The 19,466-nt window shown below is 44.7% G+C and overlaps 1 protein-coding gene across 2 annotated transcripts in view; it reads left to right on the top strand.

The window, feature by feature from the left end:
• CCDC160 (coiled-coil domain containing 160) overlaps positions 1-19,466 on the top strand; it is a 353,191-nt gene that overhangs the window by 77,974 nt on the left and 255,751 nt on the right. Inside the window, exon 2 of one of the 2 annotated variants that reach the window (XM_069612830.1) lies at positions 2,828-3,957. The exons of the other annotated variant lie outside the window; for it this stretch is intronic. Within the exon in view, the coding sequence (XP_069468931.1) occupies positions 2,848-3,753 (906 nt within the window). The 5' untranslated portion in view covers positions 2,828-2,847 and the 3' untranslated portion in view covers positions 3,754-3,957. Of the gene's footprint in view, positions 1-2,827; positions 3,958-19,466 lie in introns of those variants that run through there. 2 annotated transcript variants of the gene reach the window in all.

Here is a 19,466-nt window from a genome sequence, read left to right as displayed (position 1 = left end):
CCATTGGGTTTCACCCTTTGGTCTTCTTCCTTTGTTTTATGAAACAGGAACTGAAGCTTCATTGCTTTTTATGGAAAAATCAATCATCAGAACTAAAGAACCGGGACAACCTGCTGGAATTCAAACAACATTTTCACTAAATTGTCAGCCAACAATACTGCTTGGGACATGCTATCCTGTCGAGTACTCTCAACGACCCCCTGCAAGGCAGGATAAGACACACGAATGGGAGCATTTGATTAGCAGTGAATACTCTAAAGTGAACCACCCCTTAGCACTGCAGGTTTCACCTCTTCTCTGCTTGCACCTTCAAGCAATTAATTAGCAAGATGTTTTATACAAATCAATATAAATAAATTACCCTTGGTACGAGCTAAACTAAGAATGTGTTTCCTATTGTTTCTTCTTTGTTAAAGTAATACTTTCTTCCCTGTACTTTTAAGAGCACTATGAATGAGGCTTTCTTCCAGGCATCTGTAGCCATTTTGTGCGAGTTAGTGCTAAAACAATCTTTGATCAATAATTTAAGAGTCCTCCTTTATAAAGGATTGGTGTAAAAATAAGCCTTAGTTGCCTATCTCTATGTCATAGAGCAATTACTTGCAAGAAGATCTTGGCACACAATTATGTACTGAAGCTGGTAAAAAAATGTGCCTTCCGGTCAAGACGAGTCAAATTCCATAAGTTCTCATGCTATCAAAGTGAGGAATGTTACTTCAGTTAGAGAATACTTGACTGCTTCCTATGATGAATGTTGCGGATAAAATGTCAAGCTAGAACTCAAGCCACCAGTACACCTCAACCTAGAAAGCAGGACTGCTTTCTGGACTTGAGGTGAGACCTTGGCACTTCCCTTGAAAGTATGATGTGGTAGCTGAAAGAAATATGTTGTGGGCACATTGAACCATATAGCACAGACCTATACTTATATAAGCAACTTGCTGTCTTAAATATAATATACGCTGATCTGACCTATCCCCCACCTTGGCTGTTTCTGCATACAACCATGCTGGCATCTAGTGAATCACACTGCCATCTAGTGGACCACACGATCTTTTAGTGATGAAAGCATGTGCTTTTCACCAATTGCCACAGATATCCTTTGCCTTTTATTTATATGGATTACTATAACTTTGACACAGAAGCAGAATTGATCCCCCGGTAATGACAAAGTAATTGTCTTTCAGCTCACCTTGAGCTCTTATAATTTTCACACTACTTACATCAATTGCGAGACTTCATCTCTGAAGTATGACAACCTTTTCATGGGCCTCTAATGTAAAATTTGAGTGTTTGGTTAATCCTCTGTTTTTGGTGTTGAGGTATTTTCTTTGTTCCCACAAATTTGGGAGTTTGAAACTCCCATCTCTCATGAGTCTCTCAGACTTGACTTACACCTGTATCACTGAATACTTAAGGACAGGGCCATGTAGATCTGATGCCATAGAACGTGCTTAGTTTTTCCAATGATCTAGCCAGGTCTATATTCAGCATTGGCCAATGCATGGTCATTGCTTTTCTGCAAAGATAGTACTGGCTTTTAATGTTATTCGATAGCCATTTCCCCCATCACTTCTGAAATTCATGGATGACATGCAAAATAACTAATAATAATCATTGGTGGAAAATGTTGAATTACTAGATTCAGCAATTCCCCCGCTCATTAAAACATTAAATGTAAGCTGTAGACGTTCATTTCATTATTTGCAATTTAATATTTGACTTATTCTTTTCTTACATTTCTTCAGGTTTAATTAGTTCTGATAAAGCAAGTTCTTCTTTGACAATATGACTAAGTAAGACCTTTCTGGTTGGTACTGCTAATCACCAAGAGCCTGATCATAGCCCTTCTTTAACTTCCATTTCCTTCATCACAGATCGTAACGTAAACCAGCCCTCACTCAGCCTTGTCGCATTAGTTTTGGGAGTCTCTTTAAAAAAAATGCAGGCGTGCATTTTGGATAATTTAAGGGCACTGTTCTTGCTACTAAGTATGACATTCCAAAAAACTCCAGTCAGTGTTTCTACCAATCATTTAGTCTGCACAAAAGTGAAATGATCTCTTACCCAAACCCAGAGATGCTGCCACAACCAAATACTGTAGCAGCATCTCTGGGTTTCCCTTCCGATGCCCAAAACAAAGATTCGAGATCTGGGCATCAAACTGGAAATGCATTTAGGTTTACTAAAGATGAAATACTATCCTTTCGCTCTGTTCCTTTTGCTAGCCATTGACGGATTCTACCAGTGTTCTTTGTCACTTTTGGCGATTCTACACCACAAATAAAGTCCCTGTTTCCCACTTTGTTGTTCCTCCATATCTTTGTTATGAGCACTCAGAATGCACTAATTCTTGGCCTGGTGCCCAATGTGGAAAGACTTACTTTCATGTCCTGTTAGGCAAACCCTTATTTATTGTCAATTTCTTGGTGCTACATACTTCAGATCCTCAGAAGGCCAGAGCCTTGCTTTATGTATACTATGATGCAGTCCCATCCTTTCCTTACAGGATGGGAATTTGAAGGATTCCTGAATTTAAAAGAAGGAACATTTACTTGTCACAGAGGTTATTTTGATCTGTATACTCCTTGAGATCACTCACACTTTTTAGTAACCTCTGATATGAATTGGAAATAAGGCAGAGGCACAAAACAAGTATGTTGGCACTCTGGCATCCTCCAGCTATTTCGGTGCCTTTTGAGCTGATAAAACTGAATTGCAGTGCTTATCTTGAAAATCAAGAATTCCCATGTGGTTGGAATCAGGAGTCTATAGATTATGAAAACCTTTGTTACAAATCAGTAACTTCCTTTTCTTTAATTTACAGGCATTACGATCCGTTAACTAATGATGGACCAAGAAGAACATTGGGTTGAGAGACTGTTGTCTCCACATTTCAGTGTTCAGGAGTATTTCTGTCAGTCCCGTCAGTTTGGATCTTTCACACTTGGAAAAAACAGCAAGGAAAAAGCAAAACGAGTCCATGAAATATACAATATCTCAAAGTTTAAAGAAGAACAAGGGCTTAAAAACAACCAAAGTATTTACATGAGGCCTGTTGAAGAGCACGTGTCAAACTTCCCTAAAGAAATTTCAGCTTGCAAAAAGGAAACCAAGGCAGGTGGAGACACATCCGTCTCCCTCAGAGAGGCATATCTTCTGAGTGGCATAGAAGAACATTATGGAGATTGTATCTCAAAAACGAAAGACAAAGAAGCTTTCCAACCAGATTTGAGTAAACGCTACGAAAGAGAGTCTGACAAGACCCAGCTGTTAATATTGCATGCTGATATTGCTGCTCTCAAAGCTCAACTTCAAAAGCGGGAAGAAGATTTTGAAAATGTTCAAAGACAACTTCTGGAATCCAAGAGAAAAGCCAGCTGCTATGCTATGTATTTGGAACAAATTGGTCAAACCTCGAGAAAAGATTTAACAATTCAGTGTTTGCGGGATGAACTGCAGGACAAAACCTTGACTGTGTGCAGATTAAATAAAGAGCTGTACACAGAGAGAATAGAAATGGAAAACTTGCGTCTACAAAACAAAAATTTGCAACAACAGTTAAATGAATCGAAAAAGCAAAATGAGGTTAAAAGCATGACATTCATAGAAGTAGTGAAAATGCAATACAATTCACAGTTAAAGAAACTGACCAGTAAAGTAGAAGCTGCTCGAGAGGGAGTGAGCACAGACAATATGCAGGATGGGAAGGATCAAAGCACCCATCAACTACATAGGAAACATTTGTCTTAACTGCTGCTGTGTATGGTATTTGACAGATTAAAGTAAATTAACAGCAACTTCAAAGTGAAAACATAACACCTTGGTCTGTACCAATTACAGATATGTCAGTAGAAATAAAATAAACCTCCGGTTTGAAACACGCCAGTATTTGTGATGCCACATACTGAACATACGCAGCCCACTTTTTCAATAAAGGTTTTTCTTAGTTGGAAAGGGTCATTTTCTATATTGCACTCACCAAGCGGGCAGGTAGAGCCAATACCCTTGGTTCTAGCAAAGGAAACTCCTTGGCTTAAAAACATTTTGAACATTTTGGAGACCGACTTTTATGATCTTCATCATTACCCTCAACAAATGAAGGTACATTGATTTGATTACAAGCATGTTTGAGGCACTGGACTCCAAATGTCTTGGTTCTTTTGATATTGTATCTGATTCCATATGAAAGCAAAAGGGGCTTGGAAATACAGAGTTCTGAAAGAACTTTTTTTAGAGTAACCATGCTACATCAGGGCTGATGTTCATCCAAGATTAAGCAAACTAGATTGCATCTGGTGCTCACTGTTGTTGTGTTAACACGATACCAGTCAAACACAACTTTTCCACCACTTTTCCATTATTTTACTTAATGAAAGCTCACAAATGGAAAACTGGTAACCTGTAGTCAGGTGTTCACTCTTGTCACCCTTTTCACTGTATGAGTTCCAACAGTTGTGCTATTTAGAGATATCCCAGATCAGTAAGGAATGTTTTGGCTAACTCTTTCATTGATTGCCTCGGTTGATGGATAGTTTTTTCAAATCCTTTTTTTCCTCTTCCTCTTCCATGGCAGGATCTTTGTTGCACTTGTGATGTGTTTTTATACTCTGTCTGCCATCATTCAGCCTCATCTGAGCCGACGCACCCCAATTGGTGATTACTTTTGTATTGATGCAGCACTAACAAGGGCATTATAAAAAAGAAAGATGTTGTCCAACTCTCCGAACATTTTAAGTCAACAGTGAGATTATTTTCAAGAGTGCTGCTATTTAGAACACACTGACCAAGTGTTGTTTAGAAATCACAAAATGTGCTACACTATCAACTATCTCACAGTTAATGCCTAAAATAAGAGCTCATAATACTCAAATTCCATAACCTTTGAAGATTTCCAATCAAATGTATAATCAATTGAATTAAAGAAAAATATGTTCATCTTCCATAAATTCTTAAGTTATTAGGATCTGTCTAGTAACAACAGTTTCCTTAACAAATGTCCATGATATGGCAGATAATAATGTTGGGATTCTGAACAGTACAGTTCCACAATATTCAAACTATAAGTAATCTAGAGAAATAAAGCTCAACACATTTTGGTAATATACATACTCAAAAAGTGAAAGTCTGAACAAAATGGAGAAATAACCATTGGATGGCTTAAGATACAATCACTCAGTCATGACTAAAATAAAATGAAACATTGTCTAAGTACATATAGGGTTCAACATTACAACATTAAATCAAGAAAGTCGTCTGAAAACCAAGGGAATAACCACCTGATAATAACCGTCTGTAAATATATAAGCACAAGAAAATCAAAATATTGTAAGATCTATACATTGTTTCAATGTCACCTGAAAATATTAGCCTACATGAAATTACATAACGTTCAAATAATTGTTCGACTTTTGTTTTCCAAATCCTTTTTTTCCTCTTCCTCTTCCATGACAGGATCTTTGTTGCACTTGTGATGTGGTTTTTTACTCCTTCTCCCATCATTCAACCTCATCTGAGCAGGTGCACCCCAATTGTTGATTAGTTTTGTATTGATGCAGCAGTAACATGGGTGTTATAAAAAAGAAAGATGTTGTCCAACCCTCCAAACATTTTAAGTGAACAGTGAGATTATTTTCAAGAGTGCTGCTATATAGAACACACTGACCAAGTGTTGTTTAGAAATCACAAAATGTGCTACACTATCAACTATCTCACAGTTAATTCCTAAAATAAAAGCTCATATTCCGCAAATTCCATAACCTTTTAACATTTCCAATAAAATGTGTAATCCATTGAATGAAACTGTATATAAGCACAAGAAAATCAAAATATTGTAAAATACATGAGATTGCATAACGTTCAAATAATTGTTTGACTTGTTTGCTAAAGAAAAAAAACTTAAAACCTAACATGTTTCTTTAACCAAATAAAATGGCGGAAAGAAAAAAAAGAAAAGGAAAAAATAAATGAAAAATCATTTTTCACACTATTAAGGGATGCTAACTGAATTAATGTTGCAATTAATTTCAATTATTGCTAAGGAGTGCAAATATTCCAAAATATGTACTGGGCCCCTCCCTAAGGAGCAAGAGCCTATGCCCAAATACAAGAAAACCTTCAAAAGAGCAATGGAGTAAATCGGGCCACTGTCAATCAACATACATTTTCTTTTAAAGAAGGGGTTTGAACAAGGTCAAAAGTAGAGGGACATATTGAGCATGAATACAAGAACCCATTTAACTACCATTTTGCATATTCACATTGGTTCTCCTCAAAACTCCGTTATATGTCCCACCGCTTTTAGAGGGTTAAGAACCTGTCCATGTTTTCCATGTTGCTAAATTTGCATGGTAGCGACTTTAAAACAAAAAACTTTATTTAGGTAACAGGCGGACAGGTTGCGTTGACTTTCATTCTTTCACAATAGTGTATTTATCAATTTTCTTGCAGGTGTATCTTACATTTATACTTTCAATTACACAGTTGCATTGACTCACACGTTACAGCGTGTCTCTTTTACATAGTCTTGGAAAGGTCCCCAGATATCTTCGGGTCTACTCATTGCCATCACTGTCCCAATATATCCCTCCTCCCTTTCGTGTACATAAGTTAATTATCTTAACCAATTGGGTATTGTTGGGGTTAATTTTGATTTAAATAACAATATGGATTTCTTTGCTATTGCACATCCCATATTGAACAGTTTATGGATTTTGAAGTTGACCTTTCCGATATCTCCCAACAGGTATTTAAGGGGCAGTTGGTCCGGGAGGATAGCTCAGTGGCAACGCGCTCGCCTTGGAAGCAAGACGACGCAGAGCAACACAGGTTCGATCCCCGACTCCGCGCTTACACACCTCTGGGTATTAAGTGTGTTATAAATGACCAATTATAATTACAGTAGGGTTGGGGGGATCTCTGTCATTGTGGGATCTCTGTCAATATATGAATAGTGTCCGCTCCCTCTGCCCTGCATTTCATGCATTTGTCTGATGTGTCTCCATCCGGAAAATCGTGCCAATTTAGCGGGAGTGTAATGTAGCCTATTCAGTACTTTAAATTGTATGAGTCTCAGGTGGGCATTGAGGGAGACATCCTTGGTTAGGCCGCAAAATCTTCGCAATTTAGTTTAGTCTATGGTTGCAGTGTCCCTCTCCCATTTTCCCTTTACTGTCGCTTTGTACCGTAATGTCCTGTATCAGTCTATATAGTTTTGAGATCAGCCCCCTCTGGTCTTCTCCTAGCATTATAGCCTCTATACACTCTGCAGGCTCCGGTTCCTTGGGGAATGAAGGCCATCTCTTTCACACTGCTGCCTGCATTCTAAAATATTGCAATATTTTAAGTGGATTATCTCCCAGTTTTGCCTTGTATTCCTCTTCAGTTATGAATTTGCCCTCTGGGTATAGATCTGCCAACTTATTTTCCTTCCCTGGATCCCATGAGATCTGGACATCTTTATCGAACGTTGGGGGAAGGCCTGGACACTTCCATAGTGGAATTTTATTACTTTATGTAAAGGTATGTCTAAGCACTTAAATATATGGTGCCACGCATCTACTGTTGTACGTACAGGATCAAATGTACATGTATCTACATAATGATTGTTTAGTATGACCGATTTGAGGTCTTTCGGGGCCGCTCTGTAATGCTCTAGGCTAGGGCTTGGTGTTGTGGATTGGCACCCAGTTAGTACCAGTATCCTGCGTAATGTGCTAGTGCCACCAGATAATAGAGTTCAAAGTCCGGGGTGGTTAGTCCTCCATGGTCGTATGGTTCGGTAGTGTTTCCCAGCTCGCCCGAGCCGTACCGCCTTCCCAGACAAATTGTGTTGCCAATGATCAGAGTTTTGCAAAGTATTTACCCCCGGCCATATTGGGATTGTGTTGAAGTAATATAGAAGTTTGGACACAGCTATCAGTTTGAGTAGCAAGACTGTACCATACAGGGATATTGGGAATTTATTCATACATCTAATTTCACAGCTAGTGTGTTGATGTATGCCTCGAGGTTCTTTTCATACAACAGTTTGTGTGTTCGTGATATCGTGACCCCCAGGTATTTTAGGCTAGTTGGGGCCCATTTGAATCCACATGGATCTGCTGGATCGGTAGTTTTGTCTGTTAATGGGAATAATTCTGACTTTGTAGTATTGATTTTATACCCTGAATGGTGTTTGAAGTTGGCAACCTCCTTCATGACTGGTTTAATGTTTGACTCCCGGTTCCGTATAATAAGGCGTTGTCTGCGTACAGGGACATACCCCGTGGGGGTCCCGCTTTGTGTATTCCTCTGTCTGTGTCCATCCCTCACCTTCTGAGTGAGGGGTTCAATTGTTAGCGCGAACAGGAGGGGTGAGAAAGGGCAACCCTGCCGGGTTCCTCTGGCTAGTGTAATTGATTCTGATGTGAGCCCATTGGTATGTACTTTCGCCATCATGTTAGTGTAAAACAGCCTCATGTATTCGCTGAAATTACTCCCCTGCCCAAACAGCTTCACTAGGCCGAATACAAAGTTCCAGGATACAGTTGAAGGCTTTTTCAGCATCGGACGAGGCCACAACTCATATGCATGGGTATCTATCTGAGAGATAATCCCGAACAGTCGCCTCGAATTCCCGTGGATTTGCCAGGGAGGAAGCCTGATTGGTTGGTGTGAACGAGAAGGCACATATATGGAAAGAGCCTGTTTGCCAAAACTTCAGTATTTTCGCATCCAAATTGATTAATGATAATGGGCTACTTCCCTTGGTGGCTTGCCCGGTTTCAGCAGCACTATTATGATCGCCTCAGTCATGGATGGTGGGAGGTTGCCGTTTGTGCAAGGTTATTCCCACACCTTAAGCAGTCGTGGGGTGAGGATGTCTCTGTATGTTTTGTATAATTCTATTGTCCGCCCATCCGGGCCTGGTGCTTTGCCCGAGGTCAGTGAAGAGATAGCCGCTTCTATTTATTGTAGTATAATCGGATTATCAAGTGCCTCGCTGGCTACTTCGTCGATATTAGTGAGCGCTGTCTCTCCTAAATACCGGTCTACCTCTTCCTTAGTACAGGTGTCTATTCTAGCATATAGTTTCTTGTAGTACTTCTGAAATATTTTGTTAATCGCTTCTGTCTTCGTTATAAATTGTCCCCTCTCCCCCTCTATGCTCGTAATGGTCTGTGTGCTCCTCTCACCACGGACCATCCCGGCCAGGTAAGGTACAGGCCTGTCTTCCTCCCCTTATCTGTGGGTTTTGACCGGTTTCACCATAAGGTGTGCCTCTTGATTCGCCAATTCGCTGAACTTTAGCAGATTAATCTCCCTTGATAATTCCCAGGAGGGCCCTGTCTCCAGTATTCCCATATTCATTTTTAAGTTTGCGCAGTTCCTGTTCTAGTTCCCCCAACTCTCTCCTAGTGTTCTTTCGGATCCCTGATGTGACTGATATCAAGGTGCCTCGTAACCATAATGTTTCTCATTTTGTTGTGTAGGGTGGGACCGTAAATTCGTTGTTTTTGAAAAACATCTCTATTTCTTCATGTAAGGATGACACCATTGTGGCGTCAAGCAGCGCAACTGGCAACATCCTCCATTGTGGTCTGGGCATTGGCATCATGCACAGTGAGATGTGCATTACCACTGGGGAGTAGTCCGATAAGATCTTGCTGCTGCGTAGCCTATGCATCAACATCATGGACATCAGCCAATAATCGATACGGGACATTGCAACGTGGACCGGTGAATAGAATGTGTATTCGGTTGCTTCCGGGTGTTCCTCCCTCCATACAGCTACCAACCCGTCTAAGGTCATTATTTGCTTAAGTGTTTGAGCAGTCGCTGTGTCCCCACGATGTCTTGTGGTCGATTTGTCTTTAGCTACATTAAGAATCGTGTTAAAAACACCTCCCCATATCATTCGGAAATCAATGTTTGGGCCATATGTGTTAATCAACATACTTTTTTCCCCTGCTAATCCGCCCCTGATGATAACATACTTCCCTTCGGGGTCCACCTGGACATCATCCACACTGAAGGTGAGTTATTTGTGTATCAATGTGAGTACTCCTCTTGCCTGGGAGGAGTAGGAGGTGTAATATCTTTGTTGCCCCCACTTGGGTGCAAATCCGTTGTGTGTAGAATCCAGTGCGTGTGTTTCCTGAAGCATCACAATTTTAGGGGAATGTATTTGATGTACGCTAAGAGTTTTCTAGCTTTAAAGGGGTTGTTTAGACATTGCACGTTGCACGAGATCAATACTGTTGGATCATCCGTTCATATCCTGTTTCGGTTTAGTTTGTCTATGTAAGTGTGCCCGCAATGTGGTGGCCGTAAAACGGTCCCTTACCTGTCTGTCAACCTGTTTGCCAACTTTCTCGTAACTCTCCCGCCTCCCTTTGTCCTGGCGGGCCATTCTCAACTTCACAATCAGTGTTCCGCCCTCTCCCATATCCCCAACCTTGTGAACTTCCCCCACTGTCCCCCCCTCACCATCTACCCCAACTTGATAATGCACCCTTTGTGTAACCATGGAACTTCCCTGGGGTGCGTTGCTGGCAGCTACCATCAATTGGTCCGCCATACGGGCCCTTCCGAACAGGCTTTAATTAAACTATCTTTCTCGCACCTGTAATTTGCTCTTATGTTAAGGATACGGTAGAGCCTCCCATCAGTCACTGATGTCTTCTAGTCTCTCCTCCAGTCGCAGGCCCTGGGTCTGATCTGCGCCGTGGTCTGGCCTTGTAGGGGGAATGTATGCCTCTCATGACGTCTGTAGGATTTTCAAAAAAGTGTGCTCTCCCTCTGTGCTGTATTCGCATTTTTGCCGGAAACAATATAGGGTATGGAATCTGGCTTGCCCTCAGCAATCACTTTACCAGGTCGGATGTTCTCCTCTGGGCTTGTATCCCGGCTGCGAAGTCTGGATATATGTGTATGTTGTTTGCTACATAGCGCACTGTCCCTTGCTCTCTTGATAATTTCAGGATAAGGTCTCTGTCTCTCTAGTTTTTTTTAATTTAAAAAAAAAAGATTTTATTAATTTTATTCAAACCAAACAACAATACAAACAAATCCAACACACAATACAATTCACAACAGTTCCATTAAACGCCATTTTGTCTTTACATTCTTGCCATTGCTTCCCTAGTCCCACCCTCCATTACGAGCCTATTTGTACTCCGCATTCAGTATCTGCTACGTGCGGCAGGGTCTCACTACCCTCGGGTTCCGTTGGGTCTGATATAGATCCGACCAATTCCGCCATTAATAATTTCCATGCCATCAGGGTACCCACTTCTTCTTCCCCACTCATGCTGCTCGCCTCCTTCCAGACTATCGTTTCAGCCTCCGCCCATTTCTGTAACTCCTTCCATCATACCTCCACTCGTGGCTTGTGACACTTCTTCCATCCCATGGCAATCCTCCGTTTCGCTAGCACGTATGCCAAGTCCTTCAATTTCCCAACATGTTTAAGTTTCCGTGGTCCGGGGAACCCTCCCAACAGACAAGCCCAGACCATGTCTATGACGAGTATAACTCCCTTCTCTGCCAGATTTTGTGCCACTTCGCCCCAAAAACTCTCAATTACTGGGCATGACCAAAACATATGTGTCATGTCAGCATTTTCCATGTCGCACTTAGGACACGCCTGCCGCCCAGCGTTTCCGAACTTGGATATTCTCAGAGGGGTCATATATGCTCTATGCGTTATATACAACTGTATTTGTTTTAGCCTGGCATTTCTTGACACCTTCTTGTGATATCCCAGGGCGCGTTCCCACATACCATCTTCCATTGGGGCCCCCACCTCCGCTTCCCAATCCAGTCTCAAATGTGTCAATTCCTTCCCCACCTTAGTCATCACCATCTCATACAATCTAGAAATCTCATGCCCTCCCTCCGATATATCATATATTGCCCCCATAATAGCGTCTGGTTCCTCTGTCAATACTGTTTTAGGCCACGTTTTCCGAATTTTCTGCACCATTCTATGCTATGTAACATATTGGCCCCTATGTAATCCCACCTCCTCCCCAAGTTCCTCGAAGTCCCTAATGGTCCCCTCTTGCCAGATGTCCCCTAACGTTACCAGCCCCACCGATTCCCAGTAGGTTCTGATGATCACCCGCAACTGCTCATCTCCTCCTGCTAAAGCCACCAGCGGTACCTGCGGGGAGCATGGGAGTGGGTCCTCCATCATCCGACATGCTCGACACCACATTTTCCACCCAAGCATCATCATCCCAGGGCGCCCCTTCATTTCTAACTCGGACAACCATATCATTTCCTCTACGTAAAATGGGGTACAGTCCTGCCCAAACAACCTAAGTTCAGGGGTCGCTTCGTCGGAGAGCCACTTGGCCACATATTGTAGTTGACTTGCTACATAGTAAACCTCAAAATTAGGCAGTTTAATGCCCCCCTTTTCATAGACGTTCTGCAACTTCCATAGCGCCACTCTATTTCGGGTACCATGCCATAGGAAGTCCCTACACATACTATTCAGTTTAGCAAAAAACTTCTTGGGTATCATATGTGGGATGTTACTGAAATAATGTAGAAGCCTAGGCAGGGCCACCATCTTAAGCATTGCCCCCCGTCCCATCATTGCTAGGGGCAACTTCTCCCAAAACTTCATGCATTTCCGGATTTTGTCAATAGCAATCTCGGTGTTGTACTTATGTTCCTCTTCTGCTGTGTGATAAACCTCTATTCCAAGGTAACGGAAGGAACTAATCGCCCATGGTATCTGTAACACCGGTAACCTTTCCACAGGGGTCCCCTTATAGCTACCTAGCGGGAATATACTAGATTTTTGAGGATTCACCACTATGCCGGACAACCCTGCATACCTCTCCATCACTTCCAGAATATATTGAAGATTTTCTTCTGGGTATTTCAAGTATGATAACAAATCATCCGCATATAAGGATATTAGGGGCCGTTCCCCCTCAACCTCAATACCTATCGTATCATATTGTTGCCTGAGGTATATTGCCAGGTGTCACGGCTCGCTCCCTTCGCTCCCGTTCCTGCCACTTGGGGGCATGTTTTGGGGTTTATTCCCTACTGGACATTTCCTCCGAACCTTATGCTACAGTGCTGTGATGAATTGGGAGCGCTAAAACCTTATTTTCCAAGTTACTTCCCTTCCGGATCCATTCCAGGTTTTTGGAAGCCAGCATGCTACTTTAATCTAATGACTATGCTTCCCAGAATGCCTGGCTCACTGCTTCACCTCCTCCCTTGCAGGACAAGGTTGGGTGGAGGATAGGCAACACCTGTGGCTGCAGGTGCAGCAGGCGGCACACCTGAGGGGTGTGCTCATTAAGCAGCTTTAAAAGCCTCAGTTTGCTTCAGTCCAGCGCTGGTCATTGTTGCAGTGTTCCTGTTGTGACTGGTTCCTTGTTCCTTGTTCCTAGCTTTTGTGCCTAGTTCCTAGTTCCTGTTTCTTGTTCCTCTGCCCTGGATTTCGGATTTATGTGCTTAATTGATTTCTGCTTTCTGGATTTCCCTTTCTGTCTTCCTCTGTCTGTAGGCAGCCTTTCTCTGTGCTTTACCCTTTGATGCAGCCCAATTTGCCTGTGTTCTGTTTCTTTGATGCTGTCCTTTGCTACTGAAAAACTTGATAGATTTAGCTTCCTGCCTTTTCTCCTTGGATGGGTGGGAAAGTTTTCCTTTTGTGATATCATTTTTCCTGCTCCTGATCCTTACTTTCTATTGGGATCCATTCCATGTTTTCCATTGCACTTCTGCATTTATTTCCCATTGATTATTAGGTGTGGGGTGCTGTTGTAACTAGTCCCTGTGTGAATGCCTTTTGTTTTCCTCACTATTCTTTAATCACAATTCCTACTTGCCCATTGACTTGGGTCTTATGTATTTAGTTATCCTCCTCCCATTGCTGTTATAGCCTTCTGGGTCCCTGTTTGATCAACTGGGTTTGTCGGTTTACTGACATTCAAGTGGTCTTTCCGGTCCTCGTGAGTACTGTTTCTAAGTTCCTTATTCAGTATCATCCAGAGTGTCAGCTCACAGATCCTGTCCTTGCTTGCCCTCTACGTGGGCTTAGCGCTGTCAGTATCTGTAATAGCATAGTGGGTAAGGAGTTTGCCGACTTTCCTTTCAGTCATAAGGAGGTTTTAAGTGCTTACCCCACATTCCTTTTCATATATTGGTATTATTGTTTCACTCTATTTGCACTCCTGGGTTTTAGTATACACGAGTCTTGGGTATTGTATGCACGTTGTTAGATTCAAAGTTGTTCACTGTGCGATTCTGTGCACATTTCCCTTGCCATATTCATTGCCTTCTTCCTTTCTTAACACCAGGGGCTCCAGGGCCAGAATGTAAAGCATTGGGGACCAGGGGCACCCCTGTCTGGTGCCTCTACTAAGTTTCCATCTCTGATCCCGTTCGAACTCTGGCTAGCGGCTCACTGTATAGCATTTTCGCCCACCTGATATAACCCGGCCCTACTCCGTATCCTCCCAGGGCCGCAAGCAGCCATGGCCACTTAACCGAGTCGAAAGCTTTTACAGCGTCTAAGGATACAATCGCCATTTCGCCTTTGTTCTTACTCGCCCATTCGATCACCCGGTGGAGTCGCCTATGGTTGTGCGTTATGTTCCTATTCGGGACATAGCCCGTTTGGTCTGGGTGGATTAATTTGCTAATTACTCTACGCAATCTGTTTGCCAGGACGGCCGTCAATATCTTGCTGTCCTGGTTCAGCATTGACAGAGGCCGGTAAAAGCTACAGCTATGCCCTGGTTTGTTAGGTTTAGGGAGTGGTATTATGATTGCTTCTCTGAGCGACTCCGGCAGCCTTCCTATCTCAAACGCTTCATTAAGCATGTCTAGCATTGGGGGGAGCACTTCTTCTCTATATACTTTATAATATTCGCTAGGGAACCCATCTGCTCCTGGGGTCTTACTGGTGGGCAACTGCCTCATGACCTCCTCCAACTCCTCCAGGGTGATTGGTGCATCAAGCTTTTCTCTTTCCTCATCACTTATCTTGGGCAATCCTATATCTTCTAGTGTTTCGGTTATCTCCTCTTGGCTGCCCCCCTCCCTGTCCCTGTATAACACCCTGTAATAATCCGCAAATTCCTTGTTGACTCCTTCTTGGGTGTCTACTACATCCCCATCTTCTTTAGTTATCGTCCTAATCGGGGGCCTAGGGGTTTCGCTCTTGTACAGCCATGCTAAGAGCCTACCCGTTTTATCCCCTCACGCATGCTTTCTTTCTATATATTTTTTGTAGTTGAGGTTGCAGAGCCTTTCCCAGTATTCCACACATTCCTGCTGTAGTTTAAGTACTAGCTCTGTATCCACACTGCCATTTTCTAATATTCTTTCTAGTTCGTCTTCTGCTCTTTGTAGGTGAGCCAGAACCCCACCCTGCAGGCCCTTGGACTTAGCTATGGCAACTCCCGCATCACCACCTTAAAAGCTTCCCACAGTGTACCCGCAGAGTCAACACTACCAGTATTCACCTCAAAGTAGTTAGTGATCTCGTCTCTTACGTCCTCTCTAAAGACCGGATGTTTGAGTGCCTCTGCTCGGAGGCGCTATGTCGGGATCCGCGCCCTCGGGGGGTGGTATTGCCATCCGAGGACTAGGGGCGAGTGATCCGAGAGTACCCTCGCCTTATATTCTATTTGAGTACACTCTGTCATTACACCTGGCGTGGCAAAGACATAGTCCAATCTCGTGTGTAGCTGCTGCGGGGCTGAGTAGTGCGAATATTGCCTACCATTAGGATGTTTTGTTCTCCACACATCTACCAAGCCAAAATCATCTAGTAACACCCGCAATGCTATAGCCGCTGGGGTGGGCCTATCAATCCTGCTATCGGATCTATCCACCTTGGGGTTCATTACACAATTAAAATCCCCGCCCCAAATAACCGCGCTTCCCACGCACATACTAAGGTTGGCGCACAGAGTTCTGAAGTATACCGCCGTGTTTTGGTTGGGGGCATACGTATTTACGATGCATACCTCTTTATTCTCCACCAGCCCTCTGAATATAACCATCTTCCCATCAGTTTCCGCCACTTCCTGTAGTAGCTGAAACGGAACGTGCAGCGCCACCCAGACAAGCACTCCCCTAGCGTAAGCAGAATATGTCGAACCCACCACAATCGCTTTCCACTTTTTCCCAAATAGCTCCAAATTCTCTCGCGTCAGATGCGTCTCTTGTAACAGTGCAATATCTATCTTTTGCCTTCTGAAATACAGCATGGCCTTATTCCTCTTCATATAACTGTTAAGTCCCCTGACATTCCACGTTATTATCTTGAGATCTCCCATAGCTCGTTAATACTCTCCTCCCTTATTTCCAACCGGTCCCTCCCAGTCACGTTATGCAGATGCAACCCTTTGGCTCTTCCATGTAGGCTCATGTTTGAACTGAAACTCCCCATAACTATGTACACACCAAACTTCCCTCCTCCCTCCCCTCCCCCCACCCAACCCCTGTCCAGCACAAACTTATGCCCAGGGCTCAGTAGGGTGAAGTCTCCCTAATGGCCACTTAACTATTAATACTAAATGGGGGTGTAAAGACTAGCTCTGCAAGGCTCCTTAATGAAGCAATAGTTACAGTGCTAGCAGGACATTATCCATTCCAATCTAGTCAAGTCCCATAGTCCTAAACCGCACCATCGTCCGGCGCCCCCATTGCGCACTACTTATCTCCTCTGTCTCCTCCTCTCGTCTGGATGTCGGACTCCTGGGGGAAACCCTGCGTGTCAAGCCATCCCATGGTATCCTCCGGAGTTGCGAAAAACAAAGTCCTGTTTTTGTGAAATACTTTCAACTTCGCCGGGTAAAGCAGCATATACTTATGGCCCGCTTCTCTCAATCTCCGCTTAACAGCCCCGAAGTTCATTCGACTCCGCTGCACCATCAGGGTATAGTCCGGGTAGGCCGTTATGTTTGCCGCCCCTCGTTTAATTGTTCCACCCTTGCGGAAGTGTTCAAGTATCTTTTCTCGATCCCGGTAGTTAAGGATCTTGGCGATCACTGACCTAGGTGGATTGCCTGGCGGCGGCTTCCTCGTTAGAGCCCTATGCGCCCGTTCCACCGCGAATCCCTGAGACAGAGATCCTCCAGGTATCTCCTGCAGCAACATGGATTCGATAAACTCCGTGGGGTTGTGCCCCTCTGATCCCTCTGGCAAGCCCACAATGCGAATGTTATTCCTTCAGGCGCGTCCTTCTGCTTCCTCCGCCCTATTCTCCAGATTACCCACTCTCTGCACCAGGGCGTGCAGTTCCGACTTGTGTGAAGCACAGTCCGCTGTGTTCGGGCTCATCTCTTTCTCTAGGTTCTCAGTGCGCTCCGCCAGGGACCTGACGTCCTGCCGGAGTAGATTCACCTCTTCCTGCACCTCACCGACCTTAAGGTCCAACGCTGTTTTCAGTTGAGTCACAGCTAGTTCAAGCTTGGCCTCCCAAGCCGCCTTCAGGTCTGCAATCGCAGCTAGGACCTCCTGGTTTGTGCCCGCGACAGGCATGCCACCAGCGGGGGGTTTGTCCTTGCTCCTGGCGCTTTCTGGGCCAGGCGATGTCTTGGCGAATTTGTTCAGCGTAGGCTGCTTCCCCTTCGGCCTTAGAGGTTTGTTGGACATGACTCTGCCGCCGTTGGTCGTGGGTCTGCCCCACCACTTGCGCCCCGCAGTTCCTCTGTGGTCTCTCACGCTCCAGGGGGCCACTTCAGAGGTGTACCAAGCCTAGCCCCCGTTCACCACAATGGGTTGTGCTCTCCCACATAGCCGTATAAATCTTTACTTCAACCTCCCCACGGGGTGGGGGGGGCACGCTCAGTTCCAATATCACCAGCACCACCCAGGCGTCAGTACCTCAAAGGCTCATCCAGCCTTCCCCTCGACCCGCCCTAGACAGCCTGCGGTGGCCTGCAAATCCTCTTTCTCCCTTCTTCTCTGCTGTTTGGGCAGTACCAGGATGCCCGTGATGATCAAAGCGTTTGTGTCATTGAGGGTGCCCGTGATTGTCATTAGGTTCCCATGCAAAGCATCTCGTTCACAGTGTCCCGTTACTATTATTGTGTTGTGGCGCAGCCTTGTCACTTCACTTCTCGCCTGAGGGCCGATGCCCCCGTTGTCGGCTTAGGGGCCTTTGCCCTCCCTGCGCATGGACTGCTCTGCGTGTCCTATGCCTCTTGCACGTACGAGCACCAGTGCTCCCAGTCGTGCTTCTGCTTGTTGTCACTGTGTGCACTCCCTCGGGGCTCAATACTCCAGCTCCTCTCATCAAGTTCGTTCCCTTCGTTGCCGTTGTATACCTGCAGAAATCTCCTCTTGTCAACCTCCTTTGTCACCGCAGCGTCCGCACTTATTCCGCTATCCGCAGTCCGTGCCGCGACGACTCCTCACTGCCTCCGTTTGGGAGGCCAGCTGCAACCCGTGTCCTCGCAGCCACGGACCTTGCACTCAGTTTCGTTTCCTGGGGCTACACCCCAGTTGGAAACATTGTTGTCCTCTCAGTACTTAGTAACTGTTGCGGCTGCAGTCGCGCTCCCTGGTAGCCCCTGCCACCATCTGGCTCGTAAGGGCGGACACCGTTGTTGTGGTCCGCGGCCGTCGCAGCGGCCCGCGAGCCTCTTCTATGCTATGCCAGGGATCCTCCCTTACATGTGCCAGGCTCCCCCCGCATCTCCATTCGCCGCACTTCGAGCATTCGGGTTGATCCACGCCTGTATCTCGTCACGGGGAGCCTCTGTTCCGTGCGCACTGCAACTATGCACACAGTCCGCTACTGTCGCCTGGCCATCGCGCGGCCGGTTCCTTCCTTTTGTTCTGGCCGTCGGTCGGCCATTTTACATCGTCCTTCTTCCCCGGCGCTCCTGATCTTATAATATTAAGAACTCCGTCCCAACTCCTCCTATACACTCCAAAAGTTCAGTCGGGCACGGTCGTCACGTTCACACACCAGCATGTCAAATTTCAGCGGTCATAGGCACCTCTTTATGCACTATTCGCCTAGATCATTTCAGGATCACAGGAGCTCCTCCAGATCACGTCTTCCTACATGGCCCTCGTAGCCATGCCCCCGTCTGTCTCTATAGTTGAGCATTTTGGTGGTGATTGTGCGAGGAGGGTGATCTAGGTGCAGGGGCGAGGGTGCGGTGTGCACGTTCAACCAGGAAGTGTGTAGAAAAATTGGCCAATGCAAATAGGTTTTTTAGTAGTGTTTCAACAAATGGTTCCATTGGGTCCTTGCATGCTGCCTCCGGAACCCCGACAATGCACACATTGTTCCTCCTTGATCGTGATTCCAAAACTTCACATTTGCCTTTAACTTTGTTGAGTTCCATCTTCAAGCCGGCAATGTCGCAGTCGTGCTGGCCCACCTTGTCCTCCATCTCGCTAATTCTGGTTTCTGCCTCATTGATACGGCCACTTTCTTTCTCTAGTTTGAATTTAACCGATCCGATGGTTGCCACGATGTCATC

The sequence above is a fragment of the Ambystoma mexicanum genome, chromosome 5p, assembly GCF_040938575.1.
Source record: "Ambystoma mexicanum isolate Mex_15411 chromosome 5p, UKY_AmexF1_1, whole genome shotgun sequence".
NCBI lineage: Eukaryota > Metazoa > Chordata > Amphibia > Caudata > Ambystomatidae > Ambystoma > Ambystoma mexicanum.
This window is presented reverse-complemented; position numbering and strand designations above follow the sequence as displayed.